Genomic DNA, 26,870 nt, shown 5'->3' with positions numbered 1-26,870 from the left:
TAGGTACTACTAGCTCAGTACTCAGTCTTGCTCTTGTAAAGAAAAAAAAAAAGTGTTTTACCTTTCTCATGTAGAGAAATCTGTTTTCAAGTTTATACTCCTATGGATCACTACCAAAAAAAGGACGACTCATTTCATCTTTTTGTTTGTTTGTGGGCAAACAAACCCTTTTTAAATAATGAAAGTTCTAATCTGAACTAATCCAATTAGTTTTCATACATTTAAAAAGCAGCTTCATTTTAGCTAAAATTAGCAACTACTTACTACAAAGAGCTGCAGAGCCGGCTCCTTGGATGCTGCAGCGTTTGTTTTCTTGGCTTTGACAATAACCTTGACTTCCTCATCCGACAGCCTGGCCTCCAGCTCTTCGGCGTACTTCTTCCTCTTCACCTGGCGATTTGACCTCCTCTTCTAGAAAAACAAAAAAAGACACAAAGAGAAAAACATCTTTATATGAATATCCGAAGAGATAGATATATATAGATAGATATATAGATATATAGATAGATATATATCTATATATCTATAGATATATATCTATATCTATATATCTATATCTATATATATCTATATCTATAGATATATATCTATATCTATAGATATATATATATCTATAGATATATAGATATAGATCTATAGATATATATCTATATAGATATAGATATATATCTATATAGATATAGATATATAGATATAGATATATATCTATATAGATATAGATATATATCTATAGATATATATCTATAGATATATATCTATAGATATAGATATATATCTATAGATATATATATATAGATATAGATATATATATATATCTATCTATAGATATATATATATCTATAGATATATATATAAAAACACCTGGAAAAAACATGCGATTAACATCCTTCTGGGACCAATGATGACCAATGACTAATCATATAACCATTCAGGAGACTGGCGCTCATGGCTTCTTTATTCAGCAATATGTGGATTATATTGCAGAAATGATCATTAATTCAGCAAATTCAATTTGCCAGTAAACCACCAAAAGATATCCTTATTGACAGTTCATTGGTAATCTTGATCACAAGAACAGCTCTCATTTCAAATACTTTTAATTCTACAAAGGTTACAATATAAAAATGGATCTAACATTGTCATGATTTCAATAAATGTCACTTTAGAAACAATGGTCTATGAAACCACGACCATTTCAACTCTAAAATGACATTAAAAATCTTCACCAGGAAGCATGGTCATCGGTTCCCGACAACATGACTCATGAGTGTGATGCTACTTCCTGCTTCACAAAATCAAATAATACCCTAGTACGCTTTTGCGTTTAGGCCTGACCAATGGAATTTTGAAGATGGCACTGATAAATGAAGTATCTGTGGGTGTAGGAAAATATAAACCAATTATAAATTACTTCTATTTACATGAACACAGCGTGACGTTGACGATAATCCCTTAATTTCATTTACTGTTAAAAATACATATTGAGTACGATTTACGTTTATTGAAAAAACTCAACCACGGCCTCCGGTGGAAAATAAATTCTCTACACAGGAAATTCTTGTCAAATTCTGACTGGCATATACACTGACACTGATATATGTACATAAAGTAGATACGGCCCAGACTGATTGATCGTTTCGGGCAGACGTCGCAGCATCATCATGCAGATATTCTGGTAGAGCTATTGAATCAATAACACAGGTCAAAACTAAAAAAAAAAAAATCTACCGCACAGTTATGCCATTTTCTCAACATACTGTCATGTGATCAGAGCACATCCTCTTGCATCATGCATCGCAAAAGACAAGTGTTTCTAAAGTTTCTGTCACACTAACCCATTTTAAAAACTAGAATTACTGCCAACCAGTCCACTTTTGGTTTGCATCCCAACTCCAGCTAAAAACCAGACCCATGAAATTTAATAAAAGCCCTCAAGTGTCTTATTTGCAAAAGGAGAACTAATTTTCCCCCTTATGGCATGACAGAGATGGCACTGAATACCGGCCAGAAAACTAATTCTGCAGGTTACTATGATGTTGCACTTAAATTGACCTTTGACCACTTGATTCCAAAATGTCATCAATTCATGCAATTAGCCAGCTGTGGGAGATTTGATCATAATTAGCATGTGAATTCTTTTAATTATGAACAAAAGCCTGTTGTGTGTAGAAGAAGAAGAAGAATGTATTGTGCTGTCGTCCACGTTTCCCGCTCCATGCCAGTGTTAAACGTTTTTAAAACAGCACACAAAATGCAGAAAACAATGCCGATGGTGATTTAAAAATGGTTTAATTGAGCCTGTTTAATTTTATACTTCACTCTGGTCTTCATTTAAATATTCATGAATGACCATGTTAAATATTTTCAATAAAAAGTGAGTTGTTTAAAGAAATTAGCCTTCTACCTTTACAAAATTGGTACAGAATGAACATAGAAAGGGTTCATTTTCAGTCCAGCCAAAAATTTCACTACTTCAGTCGTACATAACAATAATCTGTGACTTCTTTTGCTGGTCTAATACGGTATCAGGCTCCAAAATCCCATGTCAGTCAGGTCCTGATGTGTAGTGACGCTGACCTTGACCTTTGACCACCAAAATCGAATCAGTTCATTTTTGAATCAAAGTAGATGTTCAAGGTATATTTGAGGGAATTCCCGAAAAGCATGCATGTTCTCCAAATCCAGGAATACAGACAGACAACCCGAAAACAAAACGCCTCGGGCAACAGATGTTTCACACACGGACGCATAATAACAATATGGGCTGTCATCATTGCAAAGGTTATCATGAATATACATAACCCATAACACCGGTTGGAATCTTAAAAAAAAAAAAAAAAAAAAAGTACTCTTTATTTCAGAAATAAACACTTTAAAGCAGGAATTACAGACTACTTCAAAACCCAGCCTTTGTTCTATTCCTTCCTGTCAAGCCTTTATAATTATCTTATGCGTGGGTAGCTGCATCCTGCATCAATACACAAGCCCTCCTAATGATAATATGTAGTTAATTAGGAATAAATGCCACTGAGCCTAAGCTAATTAGGTGTGCAATATAATATCCCCATGGAAATAGACCCTCACATCCCTATACCCAAACTGACCAGAAGCTGCAAAGTCAAATGTGCCACATGTCATGACAACAGGGCCGAACCCCCGAGGTGGCCATGCGTCTCTCCTCGCTGTCAGCCGTGCTACTTTGACTTCTTTCACAAGATCATCCTAAATGAGTCATCAACAGACTGTTTTAATTAAGGCCAGGGGCGCCATTTAACAAGCATAATTATATCATAGGCAACAGCCCGGATAGGACGCGAGAGGAAAGAGTAGGTTGGGTGGAGGTGGAGACAAAGTCATTAGGCATCTCCACTCATTATCACATGTCACTCAACATAGCAAACAGCATGACTTCTGTTGGTGAGCAAAAGAGCACGAATGGGATGCAGAAACAACAGACAAACTCAGGCGGCATCACAGTAAAACCTCGTCAGACAGCAGCCGTGACTGTGGGTCAGTGGTCAACAATTCAAGACAGCAATTCTGAGCATATGTCTGAGATTATGGGGATATTTGGGCTTGAGTGAAGCAGGTTCTATTTTCACAAGTATGATTTCATTATCTAACTGTCTGCAGGATTATGCAAAACTAAAAAACAAAACAAAAAACTCCAGGACCCCTGAAAGCAAATGTTGTGGGAAGACGCAAAAGAAGGAACAGTCCATTCATTCCTGTTGCAGATCCGGATTAAAAGGATAAAAAGAAAAAGGAATAAAAACGGTGGGAATACCTCGTGCAGGATCCACGCAGATTTTGAGAAACTTTTATTTATGAGCGGGCAATAGAGGGCACGCACGTGTTGCCACAGTTGGCAGAAGTCTCCGCGGTTACACCCATCGAATGAAGTGCAGGACAATGCCTCGTTGGCCTGAATACCAAGAAAACACAAAGGCACATCCAAAATGGTGTGGGTTTTGTTTTGTTTTTTTTTCTGGTGGGTGCGTCCCCTCTACTGGCTGTGGCGGAGGTGTTCGTTGTTAAGAGTTTCCTTCCAGTTGATCCCTGACTTCCACAAGCGTGCACTAAAGCCAGGTCATTACAAACCTCACAGGACCATACAACAGCTCTCCCTGATTATGTTCAGTGCAGTTATCACATATTCAACAATTATCCATCTTTGATCACCTTGTATCGAAGATCTGGCTATCGGTGATATTAACATTCCCTGATATTTCACCTGTAAAATTAAATTCTTGGAAATGTAAAACGTGCCATATTGTCTATGGCTTATTTGCTTTGAATACAAAACGTGTCATTCGTGTGTTATCAAACCGAAGAAAAAAAGATTTTAATTTCACTCAACTGTGGGCATGTGAGAAGAGAAGAAACAGCACATCTATCTTCCATGGTTAGTTTCCTTCTATTTGTGTGCATGTGCTACTGTTGATGCTTTGACCTAAATTATGCCTCTTGGATGTCAATCACCTCGTCGACACAGATAAGAATGTGTACTTCAGATAGCCACCCACTGCATGACCTCCACCTAAACCAGACAGTCAAGCCTCCCCGGCTCAATCCAAAGCCGTGAAGTCTCCTCGGTTTACCGAAGTGTGAAAAGTCAGGCTGACGACACCACTTCACACGCTGCCTTAAGTAGCAAACTAAAGTCCATGTCATCCCCCAGTTACAGATTAATAATTTAACTTGATGAGGGGAAGTGATACAAAAGTATACTGCACATATGACTGTTGCGTCTATTTATGTGTGCGATTAATGGATCTTACAGAGTCGCTATCTTTAGAAGCGTGTCGAGGTGGAGGATCATCATCCGACTCCTCGGAAGATTCTGGCTTTCTTTTCTTCTTCTTCCCAATCTTGATGACAATTTTCCTGGGTGGAGGAAAAAGAAAACAGACCATGAGACTGACAAGATAAGAGTCAGAGTAATGAAAACCAGTTACAGTAGTAGTTTACAACACTGTTAGTTGTTGACAGGCGCCATAAAAACGCAGCCTAAAGGAAAATGTAGATCACCCTTGGCCTGGTGTTTCAGATCTTAACCCAATTTAAAAACTCGGTGGCTCAAAGACAAATTAAGATGATTTATAAAAAATACACACCAGACAATTCAGTCAAAAAGCAGGACCACACACACACACACACACACACACACACACAGATTCCACAGATCTCACAGAAACAAGCGTGATGTAGAGCGCACGTGACCTGCATATGATTCATATCAAATCTGCCTTAACTCAAAACAAGGTATATTTATCTCTGCTGAGCACAAACGTTGTCACCACTGACATCAGAACTCATATTAAAAGATGTAAAATAGTTTTAACATGGCAAAAAATAAAAGGAAGCAGTCTGGAAGTGCAAAAAACATCAAAAACAGAGATTTGTTACAGTATTTCAAATACGTGTGTGAGCAACCCAGCATGAGTAAAGGTAATTTACCTTATTACCGCAAGTCTTTAAGTACTTCTTCCTTTGTTGAGCTATTCTACATCTAAAGATGGACAGTGGACACATGTAAGCATCAGGTGATACTGACTCAAAATAAGCGACTGAATACAGAGCAGATCACCAAACTTTTTTGTAATTTCGACTTTTCAAAAAAAAAGGTTGTTTTGGACAACTGGCATTTATCTAAAATGACGAGATGGGAACTTGTTTGTACATCATGTTCGTGTTAGGTAGTTCGGACTAAATATACATTGTGATAGAACTGGTATTTAGTTGGCAGGAGTAGCAATGTTTGTCATACATATATTCAAAGGAGACCTACTGTAATACGAAGCACCATTTCAAACATGCTTTATAGAAAAAAAGAGACATCAACTTCAGATAGTATGGTAGATGAAGTGGATCGGGTTTGTTCTTGTTCCACTGAAGTCCATAAAGACGAAGTACATTTGCAGCAGTGGTGGATATTCTAAAAGGATCCATGATTACACAGCTGCCTGTGTGCTGTTTTTAACTCAAACAGACATACAACAGCAGCTCGGGAAGCAGTTGAAGGAGAGACGAACTCATGCTCTCATAATAAATGCTCACGGTGGGAGCTGCTGACATTTATGGACTTTGGAATCCAGTGCTTTGCTTAGGCTCCTAGTTTGTCTATGGATTCATACAAACATTATTTGCTTAGAATTTAGCCAAGATTTTGCCTATTTAGCTGCCATTTCTAAGGCGTCAGTGACGATATTCCCATACTGGCTTTTGTAACTGTGGTACTGTAAGACAGACTGTTAGGATGGAGGGATGGAGGGCAGCCCAACCAGCAGCAGATTGCAGAGTTAATAGATGGAAGCTTCTACTGGCTCTATCCTCTCTCACATATTCACATATTATTTCTTTGACCTTTCCTTCTATATTCTCTCACCACATATGCACACACTTCCTATCCTGTGCTTCTCCACACGCATTATCTCTTGCACGCCACAGGCGCCAAATCTCCTCATTGGTGTGACTGGGAAAAATAAAAATAAGGACAACAAAAAAAGACTGCTATCATACCAACACATGACATCTTCACTGTCTGACTCTCCAACGAACACAAAACAAACCCCCACACACACACACACACACACACACACACACACACTCTTGCATTAGCAGGTATGTCTCTGGTGAGAAAGATGTCTCTTGCTCCCTGGGGGCTCGTTCAGATTACTTTGGAGATACAGAGTGTGACTAAAGATTCCCACACAAGCCAGTGCCTCCTCCTGTTAGCCTTGCCTGAGATGTTTTCCTCCCTCTTTAATACAGAGGTAATGATAAAAAGAGGAATAACCATCATAAAATATTCTGTGTTGTGTGATATAGCACCATTTTAACAAACTAGGAGTTAGAGCTGCAAATGGCATTATCAGGCTACACAATTAAAAATTTAATATCAAAATGAACAATTGCTTTGAATAGTGCTGCATGAAGTCTGTGTAGGTTCTCATTCATCCAGGTCATCGTAGATCGAAGCGAAGTAAAATCTGGTCAACCGGACGTAAGTTTATCTTGAAGACGTTTCACCTCTCATCAGAGAGGCTTCTTCAGTTCTAGTGAAGAGTGTGGAAACTCCAGCTTATAAACCTATGTGGGAGTGGTCAGTGCTATTGTGGTGGAAACGACCCTCCTGAGACTCACCTGGCCTCCCCCAAACGACAGTCGTTGTGCGGTGTCAGGGAGTTTCAGGGGTGGTCGTTAGGGAGTTTCACCGACCACTCAGATGCATTCAGTGCTGCATGAATGCTGCAAAAACAGCATTATTTATTTAGAAAGATATTTTTCAATTCGTATTAAAGCATGTTAGTGCTATAGAAATGTTTGTTTTGTATTTTCTATACATGTTTCAGAGTATGTTTGAGTTACAGGTTTCAAAATGATCCGAAATTTGCGTGCATTTTTTTCCTTATAACCAAAAAAGTAGAATCATGATACCAGTTGTTTATAATGTCATAATTTGCAATATAACTTTTTCCATTAAATTGCGCAGCACCACTTGTCTTTTGAAGACTAATTGATTGTTAAGTTCATTTTTAAACCCAGTGATTAAGAACGTTGGTTTCTCACAGCGTGAATTGTGTAGGGGCTGCTGCTGTAACTCAGGTACTTGGGACACAGGTGGTAATAAGAAGCGCAAGACAAAACTTAAGGTTAAAATCTGGAACTGCAGGTTTGCGCCACTCCACAGGTCTGCGAAATACAAACTCAAACCAGTTTGTTGAAATTCCTGAAAATACTCGACATTCTTGAGACGATAAGCTGATCTGGCTAATCAGTCATCACATTAGCAGCAACACCTGGCAAAGAGAGGCTCCCAAGAATCACAGTAATACGGCTTCAGCGAACAAAAAGCCCGACTGGGAAGAGAAAAGTTGATTAATACCATCTTAGTCAGACATTTCTGGGCTGGACACACAAACGCTCACACCCATGCCTGTTGTTATATCTGACTGTGCAAAGTGGAGAGTAGCAGCTTCTTCTAACAGTACAGAGCTGAAGCGCAGTCTCTTCTTTCTGATGTCCCTGCCCCCTCTAAATGATATTACATTTCACAAATCCTCTTGACAATGACAGCTTTTGGTTGCCACGCAACGTGCCCTTGAGAGTGTATTTGGCAATGTGTGCAGCAACGTTCGGGGTGACATCACGTCCTGTGAAAAACGACACCAGTACACGTCTAATGACACTATGAATGACCAGAAAATGTGCCTAGTCGATGTAACACAACATAAAATAATTAAAATAAATAGATGAATAAAAATCAAGCAGCTGCGACACAAAATAATGAAAGACAGAGCTGATGAGGACAAAAACTAAGAGACTCTCAACCAAATCAAATCTGGCAAGGATGTGAGACGTGCAGAATATCAGTGTCACATCACCAGGCAGCCGCTCAGCAGCTAAAAGAATATAACAGAGCTGAAGTATCTCTCTGATCCCCATATGGGAAAACCTGAACTGTGAAACACGATATTTGAGGGCTGTGGAATCATCAATTGAGCCAGTACAAACAGAGCATTGATGGCGAGATGGTGCCTTCGTACTGCAATGTGGTTCACATAGAGTTCACACGGACAGCATGGCATAGTGAGAGCTCAACAGGAAGAAAACTACAGTATACTACAAACATACAACCACATCTTAGGGATGATTGCAGCCGGTTCCACCCTGCTGCGCCTGATACACAGGGCCACCCAGGGGTTTAGTAGTACCAGTGCATACACTTCCTTTGACATACATCATCTCAAATGACAGGGGAAACTTGGGATTTTCAAATCAACCTCTCCTACTGAGGGGAAGAGGTCTGGAAGCCCTGACGTGATGAACTGTGGTGAATTCATTTGCATGGGCAGTTATTCTTGTGGTTCAACATGTCATCAAAGCTTCTGAAAGAGGATGGACGTGCACATATTTTGTCCTGACAGATACTCTTAAAATCAAAGCCAACCAGAGACTACAAAAAGACAACTCAAATTCCCATCGCAGTATTTTTTTATTCTTTTATTTCAAATATCACCAAAGAACTATATACTGAACCAACCTAGGGTGTTTCATTTCATTTCATTTTATTTCAAGCCAGCTCCTTTGCGTGAAGTGTCATTTCAGACTCCAGCAAAATGCAGAAACCTACACCAGGTCAACCAAACCAACCCAAAAAGCACAAGGCTGTGTGAGCCTGGATGAGCATTTGAAGGATATTTGGAGTATTACCCTCTCCAACACCCTAACAGCCCAACTCCCAACAGAGTTGGACTTCTCTTTCTACTAAATAAAAAAAACCTTGCACCTAAAACTGCAGTTGCACTCGCATTTATACTCACCCATGAGTTTAATCTTTTTGGATGATGGAGGTTAACTTTGTTGTCTTTTGGGTTAATTACTTTTCTTCTGACATAATGAGACAATGAAGGGATTGTTTTCCTATCATTAAAAGAGTAAATAACAACTGATTAAACTGTAAATGACCACTGGTGTGTTGATTGCCATTTGAGTGGGAAACTGTGCTTACCATTTCTGAACATGACAACAAATGTTTCATTTTCATATTCTACTATACTTCTTTATATCAACTACTTCCTCAGTCAAATGTAATGATTCAAAACACACAATTAATGGCTTACAGTTGGTAGAAAATTCCCTTTGACACAGATGTGCTTTAAAATTCTGTTTCCTGATACCTTTTTTCTAGCAAGAGAACCGTCTATTATCACAACATCCTGAATAAGAAGAGCTTGATCACAGGTTTTTAAAGGTAAAGGTGACTGGCACTGCAAGCAGATGAGTCACCTGTTTTTTGCTTATTCAGATCATATTTCATTATGAACGAAAAAAACAGGGTAAACAAAGGGTACGGTAGAAAGCAGCAGCTGGGTTTCTAAGTAAGTTCTAATGAATACAGACAACATGAATATATGGCAAAGATGATAAAAGTCAGAGAAATCAAAGGCATCATTGGGTGGTGCTGGAAGTGTGCCGTAAATGCCTGAATTCACCTGGGATTTCTGTTCACACCTGACCAGGGACTGAAAGCTGATAAACCCTTTCCCATTGCGGAGAAAAAGCTAGAAGTTAGCAGGTTTTTTTTTTGGGGGGCCGGTGGAAAAAGGCTTTCAAGGCATTCATATCTGGACGGGAGGGTGATTTATTCATCCTCCCACCAGGGTTTAAATCTTGCATCTCTAATATGGCTAGAGCTGCCCCTGATCTGACATTAGAGTCATCCTTGATGATAGGCTGCCAATAGCTGTTCCCTGTGAGTGACAGGCTAGTTGTCGGTGAAAACTAACTTGGCTTCCATCCTCTTACTGTGCCAAATAAACTCCATTCCTTGTCCCCCAAGTGGTGTCCTGGCCTACTTGGCTTGACACCACTGGGAGAGTATGTGTGAGGGTTTGACTATAATACGATCAAGATATGCTTTGCGGGCCAAGACCACAATATGGTGCTTCAGCATCTCAGAGAGATTTCCTTTATCAATGTAAGTACACCTCTCTCTCTCTCTCTCTCTCACACACACACAAGTCCACAAACATGTTTATATGTTACACACAAGGACAAAAGTGAACATGCACACATGCGCACCCTGCAAGGGATTAACCAGGAAAACACTCAATTAAAAAACAGCTTTAGCTCTTCCGAGTGAAAAAGTGAGGGAGAAGAGATTAGATGGCTAGCAGGCAAGCAGTGAAATATGAAGAGCTATATGCTGCTGCATAAAGGCTCAACTTAAACCTCCATTTTCTATCATGTAATTGATCTCACAAGCACCATTTTGTTTGATATTTTCTCGCTACTCTGCTGCTTTGTAGTATCAGCATATTTTGAACAGGCCTGCGCACAGGAAACATTGAATTCACGGCTTTGAGCATGCTTGAGGAACCAAATTTATATTAGGAAAAAAATATAGGGGGGGGGGGACAAAAAAAAGGAATGAGCAACACAGTGTTTTGTTTTGATAATTATATTAGGTTATTTTCAGCAGGTAGGCTGCAGAGAAAAGCAAATTCCAGGCTGCTGAGAGCTGTGATCTGTCAAGCCGTGCCTGCAAAGTAACCCTTGCCTCACCAAGAGTACATCATCCTGTTTGTAAGTAAAGTGATATGCAGTGTGTACACAGTGGCAGGTTTCAGACAACACCTTGCCTCCCAATGGATTTCTTTCATTTGTTAAACTGAAAAAGGTAGGGAATGTTATTTGGCAACGCATAAAGCATTACAATTCACTGCAATTTCATACTTTGAAGACTCACTTTTCTTTTAGACACAGTCAGTCTCACCAAGAGCCAAGAAAACCCTATCACGACAAATGCTCCACGTGATGAGTAACAAATAAGATGGGACCTGGTTCTCAGGAAGACTCGACTTTGACACAACATAAACTGAACTTGTAATTTTTACCTATTATGAAAGATATTTATTTGGATCCTATTAAATAGCACAAGATGATGACAGCAGCTACTCAGCGGGGGTCAGGTGTGTGACAGTTAAGAAAACAATCCTAAATCCCTTTCAACTTCACATGGATCTGCTGTTTTTAAATGTCATAATAGCTGACAACAAAGAGGATCTGTTATTTCCCTGAATCGATGCCGATTGTGTCAGACATTGCAGCAATTATATAATCATTTTATCAGTGCGGTGTTGCAGTTTTAGGAGGCATCCGGCTGCACGGGAATTAGTTAATGAGAAACTTTTTTTTTTTAATTTAAAAAAAATTGTACTCATTCTGTTGTGTGAAGACAGAAAAATAAGAACATAAATGTGAGCAACTCCATCACAAATTCAGCTACATTCCAACAGCAGAGGTGATAACAGGGAGAGTAACCGGCTGCGGCAGCAAAGATGACAATGAACCATACATTCCCTGAAGCATTAGTTTAAATGTAGTGAAAAATTCATTAAAAAAGTACCCTTGTGCATCCAATGAAAATTAATGACAAACCATGAGGTTTTATACACTATAATCATGAACTGTAGTCAATCAATATGAACCAGAAGAGATTTACCTTGGTCTTTTCTGGTTTTATTTTTCTAAAACGTACCCACTTGTTCGTCACATTCCATGAATTTTCCAAGATTTTTCATGATCATATGAACTCTGACCGTACGTTTTGGCTCGATTAGGTAATTTTTCCACTAGTTTGGACAGCTAGTGTGGACAGTGGATTATTTTTACCGTGAAAAATGTGAGGAAGTAGGCCGTGTCGTGTAGCTGTCATCTGGGATAACTAGCACTCTTGATGTTCAAGGCTCCAGCTATGTTATTTCTTCTCAACCAAGTCAGGAGAGGAAATACACAAACAAGCTTTCTGAACATAAGCCGGCACACATCTTCAACAGAACAGAAGCTGAAGTAATGACTTTTGCAGAAGGTTAGTACATACGCTGCTGAGAAGCATTAATATTTTATGGAGAGACACTGGGTGGTGCATGTATATGAACAGAATTCCAGTATGAACCGTCTTCCCCCTGAGCTGCCTGTCGTCATCTATGCGGGCCATCTTAAAGCCCCCCTTACATTCGCACAAGAACATGTACCCCTCACTGAAACTGTAGACACATGCACACACTTTAACAAACTAGGTCTTATAGAGTTTGGAGGTTCAAGCCAACCTCAGATGGCATTGACAGAACGACATCATCGATGTCCAAACGCTGCTATGCGTCAGCCCTGATGTCGATGTTGAGAGGGTCCCGTCATGAAAAAATGATCGTCTTATTAAAGTCATTGCAAATTCATAACAGTGACTGTTCCCTTCTGATTGAAGTGGGCCACATTCAGACTTCATACAGCACAGCAATATTTGTTATTAAAAAAAAAAAATTTGCGTTCTATTATGGCTGCAACATTGGGCTGGAAATTCATCTCCTCTGTATTGTGTCCACCAACAGGTGTAACCTACCTTGAGAGACACGCTGAATTACACGCCTCAAAATCTTTCAAGACGGTAAATGCAATATCTCCAGCTACACTGTTCTTCTACAACTTTAATCAGATTTTTTTTTTTTTTAAATATGCCAAAATGGTTATCAACAATTCAAAAATCTGGCTCTCCTGTAAGTGCGATAAGGTCGAACGATATAATAAATTGTGGTTCACTGTATTCACAGGAAATATCATTATTGTGACACTAAATGATAAAAGGTGTGTGTTTTTTTTTCAGGGATCCACAGTGAATAAAGATGCTTTTCTAATAAAATTGGATTGTCAGACATCCCTGCAACAACACAATACTTCATTCAGAACAGTATTATAAAAAAAACAATTGACTTTTAGTCAATAATGCACTTCTCCTTCTATCTGGATATTGTACTAACCATTGTGTAATGTAGATAAAACTTTGACATATTGCTCAGCCCTCTTATTTTTAGGCTTGCTCATTTTCATGGAAACATTCTTATGTTACTGGGCATGTGACTTATCATTTCCAGCTCCCACGAAAGAAAGGCACAGAAAAAGCCTGCCTCAATTAAACTGGACTGTTTTTTTTTTTTTTAAATACACTGTAGATTTATCAGAGGGTATTATTAATTTTTTTTTTTTTAGTACTCTATTGCTCCCTACCCAACATGGTCATCAGCAGTCAACGCCATGCTGCTGGGAGAGACCTCATGCTTCTTCATTAAGTAGATCTTTGAACAAAAATAAAACTATAATTGTCTTTTGTTTTTTATTGTGTGTTTTCCAATTGGTAGAAAGGTTAACACTCTGTTGGCCTGAGCACTTGCCAGCTGTGAATCTTCACACCTTAGATGAAATATCTCTCTTACACACACTTACACACACACAGACAGACACCCCTTTATGACACCGCCACACTTGTGCAGACTTGTACAGCCAAACGTGGTCTCTCTTGGAAGGGAGAGGGTTGGGACCTACACCAGTATGTGGTATGTTGTAAGAAGATTTGGCGCATATGTCACCACTGCAGATTTAAGTCCCAGCATGACAGGATTGAGATTCAATTGCGTAGGACGATTTTGCCCTGTGTGAAGATGATTCATGATAAAGAGCAGCAACACTGCGGTCACTTGACTAAAAGCATGAGCAGAAAGATCAGGCATGGGGCTGCTTGCTGCTCCGCAGAAGATGGGATCAATGCAGAGAATGATTTCTTTGTATCTGTGCACGATGGAAATAAAATACTTATCATTTTTCTTGAAATTTCACTCCAATTCTTGAGTTATACTTCAATCAAAAAGTGTATTTTGCCTTTCAAATATTCAGAAAAAAATTCAGCATCACTTCTTTGTTATTCCAGAATGTAGAAAGAGCCAGTCGCGCATCATTAGCTTGAAGCTAATGCCGCCCCATGGTCACCAACTACAAATAACAGCAAAATTGACCAAAAGCATCCACTTAAAAAAGATAAAGTGCATCATCTGGTATAATCCATGTCTTCACTGTCCAGCTTTCAAGTCACAATTGCACTTTGACTGAGTGCTGACCCGGAACGGGTATCCGTTGTTTTTAGGTCATATCACAGTAGCGCCAAGCACAGCCTGCTGGCGCTTTCAGTTGAGCCACTTCCCTTCCACAGGTCCATGGTAGCAGTGTACCAGACACTGAAAAGCTTTTAAGATCAAGACACATATCAGTGAGTACTTGAAAGGCAAAATACACCTTTTGGGTGAAGTATCACTTTAACTATAAATCCCTGAAGTGTACCTGAACTCTGTGAAAATGAGTCTTTTACTGCGAATCTAAAATATTAAAATCACAAAACCACTCTCAAACGGGGATTAAAGGTCTGAGCCTATATAGAATTATATGTACGATTATGATACTTCATCTGACCCGAGCGAATTAGTTTCAAAATGGTTGGAATGCATGATGTAACAAGTGCTACAAAAGGGGGAGTGAAAGTGTAGGCTCCATATTCAGGCCACACATCCTGTACTGGTAATATAGGCCAAGTCTGGTTACACTGAATAAAAATGGGTTACACAGCTCATTACCTTGTAACAACAGGGATTGTTATCAATGGTACAACAATTGTCAGGAGGTGTTCAGGACCAACAGCTCTTACAATGCATTTAATGAAATGTTGATAATCAACTGCAACGTGTTTAGGAAAATAGAGATGCCCTGATTTATCGACCAGATATCAGGATTAGCTGATTCAGGCCTGGCACTCCATCAGCTTATCAGTAAATTAGATTAAACTGACTGATGGCAGTGGCCAATGCTTGTCTGTTGGTTGGAAAAAATAAGTTTAAAAGTTATTTTATAATGAAATTCTTTTCATTCAAAGATAATGTGATGAAGGGTTGAAAGATTTGTATTATTACCAATATTATTTTATCTGAATGGGCATCAGGAAAAATTGTAATTTAAAATACCAGAGTGAATTTCAGTGTATCCCTATTAAGAAGCAAAAAAAGATCTGGGTATGCACTGAATAACCAATGTAGAATTAAGCTTGCTGATCTCAAAGTGTTTTGCCTCAAAGTTAAATTGCATGAACAAACACAGCTTTAATTAAATGATCAAAACTGAGTTTGTTCAGCGATGACACCAAATGAACAACTCTTTAGTTAACTGAACAGCTAAGAGGCCTGACTGACTTTGTGCAGGCAAACATAACTAGAGCTGGAAGGATAGAGGCACTGCCTCAGCATGACTGATGCCTGCATCATCTCCCCTATTTTCCACCACTTTGTAATTAGGTCATCTGATTACTAATTAACCCAGCATGAAGCTGGATATTATAGTTGACCATCCTCAGTCCCTTTCATGCTGGATATTTAAACACAATCTGCCCACTCCATCTCTTTACATTCCTCTTTTCCTCCAACACCCCGTCGCTGCTCGCACATCTGCATGAGCTGATATTTCAGTCGACTGTGAGGGGTGTGGCTTATCTATATATCAGCAAAGAATAAACTAGCCAGCACCGTCTCAAATGTAAATGCAGCCTTTGTTTGCTTGCATGTCTACGCTGATGACTGAGGCTGGTTTATTGTTATGGCATGCTGTAAATTCTGTTGAACTTTGAGCTTCTATCTTGGTAACCACAGGCAAGAGAAACATATGCTGCTAAAAAAAAGTACCAGCAACTGCTATTCTATAGCCACATACACAAACTGTTTCACAATTAGCACTACATTTTTATACATATGTTCATAATGTAAAGAGAGCTGGAAGGCTGTCATGTGTCCAATTTAAAAAAAAAAAAATTAACACTATCAAAACAATGAAGATTATTTAAACAATATTTGGTTTTTCGTCGTAATTATTTTGATTAATACTTTTGCGAACAATAATGGCGTGTGCACATACGTAACAGAAGCAATCTGGCAGCTTTTCTGACATAAAGATTCAAAAACTAAATACAGAACAGAGCGCTCTACCTGTTTTTTTTTTGTTTACTGCTTTACACATCTCATACACATCGAGGATGCCGTTTCATTCTGCAGACAGTTCAAACTTCCTGGTGTTCCTTCTTTCTCTTCCTACCAGCTGCTAGAAAAGCTGTGGCCCATTTCCACGACGGAAAGCTATCGAAAACCCAACATAAATGTGCATCGCCATGTTAAAATAAAAATCCCAACACCACTTCAGTTTTTTAGGGATCAGGCTTAATTTTAATTGTCTGATTTCCCCTGAAAAATCAGTGCAAAAACAAATGTGCAGTGGTAAGAGTTGATATGAATGCACATCTGGACCTGCTGGTACTTTGTGACATTTATCAGTTTGCCCTAGGTTATGCACATTAACTGGACAAACGTGATGCAGATCAACTGATAGTGCTTGAAGAAAATTAGCCTCAGTTACAGTCCTCCAGCAAGAGAAACTCCACATCAAACATTTAGAACTGTTGACACAATTTTGTGTTTGATAGCTCTGAAATTATTATAATGGCCTTCATTCTTTCAGTCACGCCCAACTTTTGCTGGTAATGGCCTCTCAATTTGAATTGCTTATTTTTCTCAATAGCACTGATAAGAATAAAATGGTAAATTGCGTGTCTATTTAATTATCACAGTGGTAAACTGTGAAGCTCCAAATAAACGAATAATATGAGAAATAATCAACTGATTTAATTGGTTGTGAATGGAATTGCGCTGGAAAGCCTTGCCTCTGAGTCACATCTGCCATGCTATGGTACCACACTGGGTAGTTTACCTTCCGCGGTGACATTTGACACTTGTTCTTTGTGCTGATTAAATGCCACAGTGCAATGCTGTTTCGGGTAGAGTAGGACTGGATCAAATCTCTGCTTACTGGATTATTTTGACAAACAACTGAATTTCAGTGCTTTACAACAATAATTGTTTACATACCCGATCTTGGCCTTCTGCTTTGGCTTAGAGGAAGGTACGATGCAGGCCTTCCTGCAGGCCTTCTCTTTTTTCCTGGCCTTGCCATTTCCTTTATGCTCGTGGTCTCGGTGGGACTTGTACTGAGAGGAAGAGCTGGGGAAGCTCTCCGGGCTCATAACCCTGGGGATGTTCTTCTCCCCGCGCTGGCGGGCTTTTGCAATAGCCTCTGATATTATCCTATTGGCCTTTTCCTGCTTGTCCTGCGACGTTGAATCCATCTGATGATGCATCCTCCGCGACGTCCTCTTCTCCGATGAGGAGCTGGATGAGGATGATGAGGATGAGGACGAGGAGGAGGACGATGAGCTGCTCTTCATTGGGGGACTAAGGACCCGTACCTGGCTACCGGGACCATTAGTGTTCTTTCGAGGCTTAAGAGAAAATAGGGGGAAAAAATCCAGGTTAGTATTCGTTTTTCATATGCAGTTTTATCGACAAATTTCCACGACTGTACATTCTCCGTATACACATGAAAAAACAGACAAAATATAAAAATGTATCATATTGTCCTTCTGGGCTTATTTATTTTTTAAGAACTTTTCCAGGCCTGAAAATTGCTACATTCACATTCCATGACTTCCAGGTTTTTCATGACCATATGAACCCTGGGTTTTACAATTACAGGTTACCATCTCAAAAAAAGCCATACCATCAGAGGCTGTGGTCCTAGTACTAAATCAAGTAATGCAAAAAACATGTAGAATTAACATTGGACTTTTTTGTCACCAATAAATATATATATATATATATATATATATATATATATTTTGCAACCAAGCAGGTCTCACTCAAAGGGTTATTCTCTTCAACCACCTATTATTTACTGTATCCTAAATAATGCATAAAATAAGTTGTCAAAATGGAGAATTGTTTTCGAACACACAAGTCGTGATCTTGGAATTATCATTCACAAATAGAAAGGTATGTTGCTAAAATAACAAAAGTCTACCACAGCCTTAAAGCTTAGATAGATTTTTACATCAAAGAAGAAGGAACCAGCAGATTGATTTGCCGTTCCACTGCACAAATATGAAATGGGAACTTAGTGAAATAAAAATCAGGCACTGCAATGATGCTGCAAAGTGACCGTACCGCATCCATTCCTCATTCAGAAAAATCCTATCCGAAGGCTGTGTGAAAATTCCGACAGCAGAGCTTGTTGCTGTCCCCATCACAGATACTGGGGGGTGGGGCAGTCTTGCTTGGCACGTTGCTCAGTTTAACTCCCAGCCTCCTCTCCGCTGTAGCACTACTAGCAGACATTCAGCACGAGGGAGGCTGGTGTTTCTCCACATAATTTAGATCATGTGGAAGGGAACCTGAAACATGATAAGTTTTGGATCTTAATAAACGTGTAATTCTTTTAGATGCAATTCAAAAGGTAGTGTAAACACTGGCTCAGTATAGCATGTTACATTGAGCCTCCCGGACATAAATAATCCAGCCTGCCTGATACGTGATAATATGTGAATAATAGATGGCGTGACTGCGGTTATGCCTACACAAGTGCCTTGTGTTGGGCCTTGAGCCTCGTAGAGAGAGAGGGAACCCATAAATGGATGACCTAATCTAAAAATGAGTTGCGTATGCCAACATGGCCCAGGCGCGGCTGCTTGCATTTTTTTTTCCACACTGCGAGCTAAATAAAGAGAATTAGCTTTAACCTCACTAACAAAGTGTGTGCGTGTGGTGTTAGGAGGGGGGGTAGTTCGCTACCAATTTATTTGGAGGGAAGGTACACGCACAAGCACGCACGCACACACACACACACACACACACACACACACAAGCTGCATTATGATTTTCACGTGTGCAACACTGCCGAGGCTATTAGGAAGAAAATTACTGGATCATGCTGGAATGTTCTCATTCAAGCAAACGGTAAGAAAGAGGGGGAGGGGTCGAAAGTAATGCTTAGGAGTGGAAGAACATGAGGGCGCATGAGAGAAGCAGCAATAGAGGAGGAAGAAAAAAAATATGAAAACAGGCATCTATCAGAGAGAGGAGTAGAGAGAGAGAGAGAGGAGTAGAGAGAGAGAGAGAGAGAGAAAGAGGGGGGAAGAGAAAAGATAAAATGCACCAAAACTGAGAGCACTGCAGCTGTGTAATACATCTATAAATAACTGAAATTACAGCCTGCCAGCACTGCAGTGATTTCAATCTCTCTAGCAGCGCGTAGTCGCATAAAAATTGCTGGGGACCATTAAAGCCCATGAAAAAAGGTAGAGTAAGCTCCATTTGGGCCGGGCCAGCTTTCACTCGCTCACACACTCCCTTCATTTCCACATCTAGTGAGCTCTCTGGTGACTGACAGGCAGCTCAACTCATGAAGGACACACACACACACACACACACACACACACACACACACCATACATTTACTGTACTGGGACTACAGAACAGGCTGGCAAGAGCAGAGGAATGAGACAAGTGCGCATGAAATGAATAGAAAGTGGGGGTGGGGAAATGAAAACACCTCGTGTGCCTTGATAAGGTCTAATACAGCAAAGCAAGTGAGTATGAAAGGGGAGTGAAAAAAAAGCAGCAATGAGTTCAAGATGGCGGCGGTGCAGCATGAGCCAGTAGCCGAGTAGGTTGTTCAGTTCCTGCCGGCTCCTCCTCCTCCTCCCCCTTGTCCCTCCTCCCTCCTGGCTCTCAGAGCAGTTCACTTACCCTTCCTCTTGGCCTCTTCACTGTAGACATGGTGTTTTTTTTTCTTCCTCTTTCCTCCCCCTCTCCAACCGGCTAACAAAAGCCTTGCCCTTTCGCCGGGTTTTTTTCTCTCTCCGTTGCCCGTTCAGGCTCTCTCTTACAAACACACTCACTCTTTCCCTTTCAACAGTCGTTTTCTCTCACTCTTCCTTGAGCCGTGTGTCCCCCCCTCCCCTCCCTCTCTCCTCGCTGGACTCCCCTCCTCCTCCCCGGTCAGCTCTCCTCCTCAGGCAGTGTGAGAGTGCTGGAGCCGTTTGTCTCCTCCTCCCCCAGCAGGCAGGGCTCAAGAGGAGCGCATGAGAGCTCTCTCTCCCTCTCTCTCACCCTCGTTTGTCTCTTCACAGGGTGATGAGGGAGCAGCGCTGTGGGCGGTAGAGGAGGTGCGTGGCAGTCCAGGAAGCTCTCATTCTGTTGCTGCTTGCTGCTTCGCTGCTGTCCGGACTCACCCAAGTCTCCCTCACTCTCTCTCTGTATGTGTGTGTCGGAGTTGCCTTCGCCTGCCTCCTCTCTCCTCCCCTCTCATTGATTCCTCTTTCCGGCTGCCTTTCGTGTGAACTCTCTCTGTCTCTCTCAGGCTTCTCCCTTCTATATCTCGTCCTTTCTTGCCCTTTCCGCTTTGCCGTTTCCCTTTTTGCGCCTTTCCTTGTCTTCTTCACGAGCCAGGATAAGGTAGGTTACTCCTTTTATTGTACACAAAAAGGCTTTTGTGTTATCTTGCCTGCTTGTTTGGCCGGTTGTTTTATCCTCCTTTTTCCCCCTACTTGTCTTTTTCCTCGTTCTCCCTTGCTGCCCTCCCCTCTCCCTGGCTGGGGCGTCTGTGGCGAGCTCCAGACTCTGGCAGGCAGAGCGGCGGAAAATGAAAGCACAAAGCAGCAAAATGCATCAGCATGAATATTAGAGATGTCGTTAAAACCCAGACTCGTTTTTTCTCTCTCGCTCACTCACTCACTCACTCACTCGCACTCTCTCTCTCTCTCTTTGTAAGGAAGTAGGCCAGCAGATGGTGCTAGCAGTTATTACATTAACTTTCACAACTTAACCCCCAAAGTACTGGATTTCTCCCACATTGCAGATTTTCCATTTTTTTTAAACTGATGCGCTGATTTTAATATGAAACATCATTGGAAAAACTTGATGAACAGAAAGAGATAAACTCCCAAAGGCTAAAAATTTATTCCTGATACAAATGACACATCAGGCTGAAGACATTCGGGAATGAACGGGCTTTCTGCCTCTTAGCGATACAACACAGAGGCACCATGAGGTCAAGACCTGGTAACCATGCTATGACTCCTGAAAAAAAGAATCCACGTGGGGAGGGATGTGCCCAAGGCAATTGCGCCAGAAGCAATTGTGGCCTGACGAGAGACTCCTGACAGCATGATGCAGGGGCCATGTGCAACAGCTGGCACATGGTATCGGGAATTATGAGACACATGGCTGGCTAGGCGCCAGGTACAGTTCAGAGCAGTACTGGGTCAGGCCTGAGTTACAAACAGATAGCCCATCAGCTTTTAAATCTTTATTTACAGGGGAGAATCAGCTGAGCACACTTATTTTCCAGGCAACAAGCTGGTTTTCTTTTCATGCACACATGCAAACATTGGCATACGTGGGCTGCACAGTTCAACCAGGATTGCTGCCCACACGCTGGGGGCTAGAGGGGGTGTGCTTATGAAGTCAAGCTTTGACAGATTGGAGATGGTGCATTGGCCTGACTCAGTACACAAGAACTCATATGACTTGTGTGGTTTTATTACAATGTAATGAACAGATCTGATTATGGATGCTATTGTCTATTTACAATTTGAAACACTTAAAATACAAATGAAAATGTATTTTAATATATGACAGGTGAAGCTGATTACAGGCTTTTGACTTATGAACGCACAGAGTCAAACATTACCCAGCATCTAAAAACAAATACAGCTAAGCATCCCTGTTGTTTATTTTTCAGTAATTAAATATTAGCATGTGTAAGCTTCAACACAGTATGGCTTTATATTGCATGTTTCACGAATAAGCTAAATAAACTCAAATTGAAACACTGTGGATTATCTGTCTTTTTCAACAAGCGAGCGTGAGTGGAAGTCGAGAAACGTTTCATGATCTACGTCCAACAAGGAAAGACTATGTCTGTCCTGTGAGAATGGCAATGGCTGTGTTTTCTGTGAGTGTGAGAGGACATCAGATTCACCTGCCAGGCCAGACCTTGGAGTTTGGACTTAAAACCAGACCACATGCTTATGCGAAACTGAGGAATAGGGTTCTGTCCAAGCTAAACAAATCCATCATCAGATAATGCTCACCAGGGTGCAGCGCTGTGTATATAAACATCAATGGTACAAAGACTGTTTTAACAATTGTATGTCACACTTTTAAAATTAGCGAGGGATCTCGACCGAAGGGACAGCTGAAATTAAAAAAAAAATAATAATAATGCCAAATCTCATTTCTGCAGCAGCACATACTTGTCTACAATAGGGAGAGACTCAAATCAAGTGACAACTGCCATCTACAATCCCACAAACAAATCAATACAACAGGTAAGAGGTTATTTGATGGATAAAAGGGGAAAATGGCAAGGGTAACGAGTACTCCCATACGTGGCTGTTTGTGAAAATAAAGCACTCTCTCTTTAATAGAAAAGTATGATTGAGAGTCGAAAGGAGAGCAAGGAAAGAAAAACAGGGTGGAAAAGCAAGTGAACAACATACACATGCTTCAACGGTCACATGGCATGAAGCTGCAGCTCCCTGGCAACTTAACAGTTAATATGCAAACAAACCTGGCAGCTCTGTACGAGAGGGAGTGGCTTCCTCTAAAGACAAATGAGGGAGGGGAGAGGAAGAGGAGGAGAGTGTAGGAAGGGGAGGGGAATATTAGAGCTGCTGAAAGGAACCAAGTGCAGGGGGAAAAAAAATCTGCTTGTGTGTGTGTGTGCACTAGCAGAGAGGTAGGGTGGCTACAGAGCCACAGGTGTCTGTCTCTGAACAGTCCATTACTTCCTCATCAAAAGGGCCTCTATTAGTTCCCCTCAGCTTTCATTTCTTGCCTTCACCACTGCGAGCGTCCCCACTAACTCACCATTAGGGAAATGAGAGAAGAGAGAGAGCTAGCAATTCACTGACTGAAAATGACGAGATGGCAAGCACTCATCTACAGCAGGCACATATTCGCAGACACAGAGCTGACATCCACAGCTAACTGGTATCCAATTTCACCCAGTGTCAGTAGCAAGATTACCTGTGGCACACAGACTTGGATAAAAGGTCTTGTATTATTTAAAAGCAGTAAACAGTACTTGGTTAAATAATCCTTGCATTGTGGGTTAGAAATTAAGTATCTGAGACCCAGGTTCAAGCAGAGTCCCTCTTCCCCACTGGCCAAAAACCATGCTGACATCTGCTAACATGTAGCTTTTGTTTGCTATGGGAAAATGTGTAATCGGCATTCACCCCCAGGTCAAAGGACCCAGAAGCAGACACAGAGATTTATTAGCTTGACTCCTGTCAGCATTTATGTGAACATAAAACCCAGATGAACAAGATAATGCCGATGCTACCGATGTTGGACCGACATATGACAAGCAGACGAGGCTCCACTATATACATGGATAAAACTCCAGAGAGGTTTTTTTTTGTCTTACAAATTACAATAAATTCAATCACTGAGTTTTCACACAGAGCTCAGAATCAAAATTTCAAAGACAGAAACAACAGGCTCACCATCACTGTCCTCCATGCTGCTTTCACTGAAACTATTGTCAAAGCCCACAAAACCAATTTCCAGTGCTATTTTGAAAACAGCCAACTCTTCTCTCTGGAGCGGTGACAGCACTGCTGACACCGAACATAACATACCGAGAAAAAAAAACCCTAAATGGATATGGAACTCCTCGTCAACTCACAATGACAGGAGGTAAGCGTTTTGTATTTTTAAGTGGGTTTACCAAGGTTGAAAATACCCGCGAGTGTGGATGCATTTGGTAAGAAAAAAGAGTGAGATGTAATCAACCACACACCAGCGTGTTGTGGCATGATTGTGCAACACACACAAATCATGGGTTTCTGTTTTGTTGAGTAGTGATCATGAGATCTTATTGGTAAAATACAGGACAAATAAAGACATATGGTTTTGTAACCAGAGCACTGCAACAACCTCTCCAAAACAACGCCCAGTTAGTTGAATTAACTACTCTAATAGATGTAAAGTTGAAGGTGATTCACCACATCAGATCTTTTGCTGATATGCCATCATTTTATAAAAGATTTTAGCCGATAGCTGACATTGACCATCAATTTTATCTGCAAAAAATAAGAGCAAAAAGGCCAAAAAAAATAAAATAAAATAAACAAAAAAAACCATGTGTTGATATTATTGTGCATCTCTAAAATAATGAATGCGATTTATTCATTGTTCAGTTTTAAACGTTTTTGGAATTAAAACTGGGATCTGACAGGAAACAAAATCGTGACAACTCTGAATCTGAAATGAACCAAACAAGCACTCTTTACCAGCAACATTTATCAAGAAAACCATGACCCTTACAAACCAGGAGTGCATTTAATAGCTATGGATTTGCTGATAGCACATCAGCGGCACTGTTAAATCTAGGCATGATTATGCCCCATGAGTAAGGCCTGAGGCTACAGGCCAGCCAGACTGTAGTGTTGAGGTATCCGCAGGGTTGATAAATTAAAGGAGACATGAGGCACAGCTTTACCTCCTCCACCAATTAAATACAGAACTGTGTATTAAATGATCCTGATCGGGGTCAAGCGGTATAGTTGCTGAGGCCTTCTATGGTACAGAAGCTGATGATGGTCTAAGAGCATTATTAATACTATTGTACTGCAGTCTGACCTACTCTACTGTGACTAGACGGCCTTTCTTTGCCTAATAGAATCACCGCACCGAAGAAACAGGCTCACACTGCAAAACGTATGCGCTTCAGCTGCAATGTTATACATAAGTGTCCTGCACACACTCACACAGTGGTTTTCAGGAACTCATAATCACACCGAAAACTGACAGATACTGTGCCAGTAGGTGCTGCTTGAGTGTTGTTTCGTCTTCACTTCCAATAAGCACACGTCGCTCACGCCGACCCACAAACATGCATACCAATGGCTTTGTAAAAATGACTGACTGATAATAAAGACGTATCACGCATGGCTTTATGAGAATGAATTGAAAGAGGGATAAAGTACTGTCCTGTTTCTACCAACACTTGAAAAAATGTGATGGTATGACATTCAAGTTTATGTCAACAGCTCATGCTCACATGCTGCTGTTTTAGACGCATGCCATGACCCCACGTGGCCTCCAGGAAACTAATTTCAGTCATATGAGAATTATGAGCCAATTACAAAACATAGAAACTGTGACGGCCTCGGAAGAAGCAACACTGCTCATATTCCCAGGTGCAGGACAAGGACAAGGAAAATACCACATCAGGCTGACTGGGTCAAAATTGTGTTGACATTTATGTTCTGGAAAGTAATGGAAATGTATGCATATTTATTTATATAATGCCTCATTTGTATATTTCAACCTGTAAGTCAAAAAACTGTCTCAGAAATAAGTGATCTACTCAAGTCATTCTCTGAGGAGATGGGGGGGGGGGGGATTACCACACTATTTTAATTTGCAAGTTTGCATAACTGTTGCTTTGCATCCATGACTTGAAATTCAGATGATGCATCACAAATTTAAATTGACAGCCACACATTCAAAAAACTGTATTTGTGCAGGTAAAAGAATCACTAGAGGTGAGTAGAATTGTGACCACAAAAACCCAATTTATGAGCTCACCATGAAACATCTCTATAAAAACAGACATCCTTTATTTGTCAAATTCAGTAACAGATATTTCTTGCGCCAAATTTAAGAAGATTTATGAATCCTGCCAGTTCTGTGAGAAGTGCCTCAAGAGCAGCATGTTGAACCTGGTCATGTGGCCATGACAGAATCAAACACTAGGGGGGGACTGTGAGAAGATGGCAGGGTTGTAATGCAAGAGGGAGAGGGGAACTGCCATCATCAAGATTCAGTCCAGTGGAAATACAAGCATTTTTCTGTTAATTTTCCTGGCAAGACATCAGAAAAACACTTGAGCTCACCCCCTAAAGACTTGGCCTGCCCCTGCCCACCCCTCAAATAATCATTATACTGCTCCAGTGTTGAACATGTTGGCTCTCATGCAACCTGCTGTACCATCCAGTGTGACTGACAGAGTGGCTAACAGCCTACCAGCAGCCAGCCAGGAAGGAGATGCTCTGTGTGATGCGCTGGAACGTTGTCATAGCCCCCCTCCCCCGAGCCCTAAACCTTGGGGGGGGGGGGGGGGGGGGGAGACGACAGAATGCGGCACTCAATCAGCAAAAGCATTAAACTCACTGACAGGTTTCATATTGAGTATAATACAACAGTCCTGCAATAAATCCCCTTCATGATGATTATAATCAGTTTTTACTGGATCTGCTTATGGAGGAGTTGATTGAATTTTAATGGTCATTCTGACGGCTGTAGTTTCCAGTACTACTGAACTATATACTATGCTTTAGTGGGAGGTGTATTGAACATATTGTCCATTCCACCGCTCTGCATTAAGGTGTAAAAACTAGTATAAGCCAGTATTGTTCGACAGCACCACCAATTACAGCCCCATGATCAGAGTTCAATGGCTCTCTGCTCTTATAAGTGAAGGGAGGTTTGCTGCAGGGCTGTAGTATTATACTCAATATGAAACCTGCTTTGGCTGATGTGTGCACTACATCTCTGAGTATATCAATCATTTCACATGCTGCAAACTACAGTGGCTGA

General features: G+C 40.7%; 1 protein-coding gene across 7 annotated transcripts in view; it reads right to left on the bottom strand.

Moving 5' to 3' along the window:
- The window catches only part of chd9 (chromodomain helicase DNA binding protein 9), an 81,172-nt gene that overhangs the window by 32,162 nt on the left and 22,140 nt on the right, over positions 1-26,870 (bottom strand). For 6 of the 7 annotated variants that reach the window (XM_086189080.1, XM_086189097.1, XM_086189107.1 and 3 more), the window contains 3 exons: positions 17,292-17,701; positions 4,782-4,887; positions 265-411 (listed from right to left, as the gene is read on the bottom strand). In XM_086189080.1, coding sequence (XP_086045206.1) covers positions 265-411; positions 4,782-4,887; positions 17,292-17,701 — 663 coding nt within the window. Of the gene's footprint in view, positions 1-264; positions 412-4,781; positions 4,888-17,291; positions 17,702-20,003; positions 20,206-26,870 lie in introns of those variants that run through there. The other variant, XM_086189127.1, reaches the window with a different exon arrangement.

The sequence above is a fragment of the Aulostomus chinensis genome, chromosome 2 (genome assembly GCF_037954235.1).
Source record: "Aulostomus chinensis isolate RoL2024-O1b breed Wild chromosome 2, RoL_Achi_v1.0, whole genome shotgun sequence".
NCBI lineage: Eukaryota > Metazoa > Chordata > Actinopteri > Syngnathiformes > Aulostomidae > Aulostomus > Aulostomus chinensis.
Note: the sequence above shows the minus strand (reverse complement) of the source record. Positions and strands in the feature narration are given on the sequence as shown.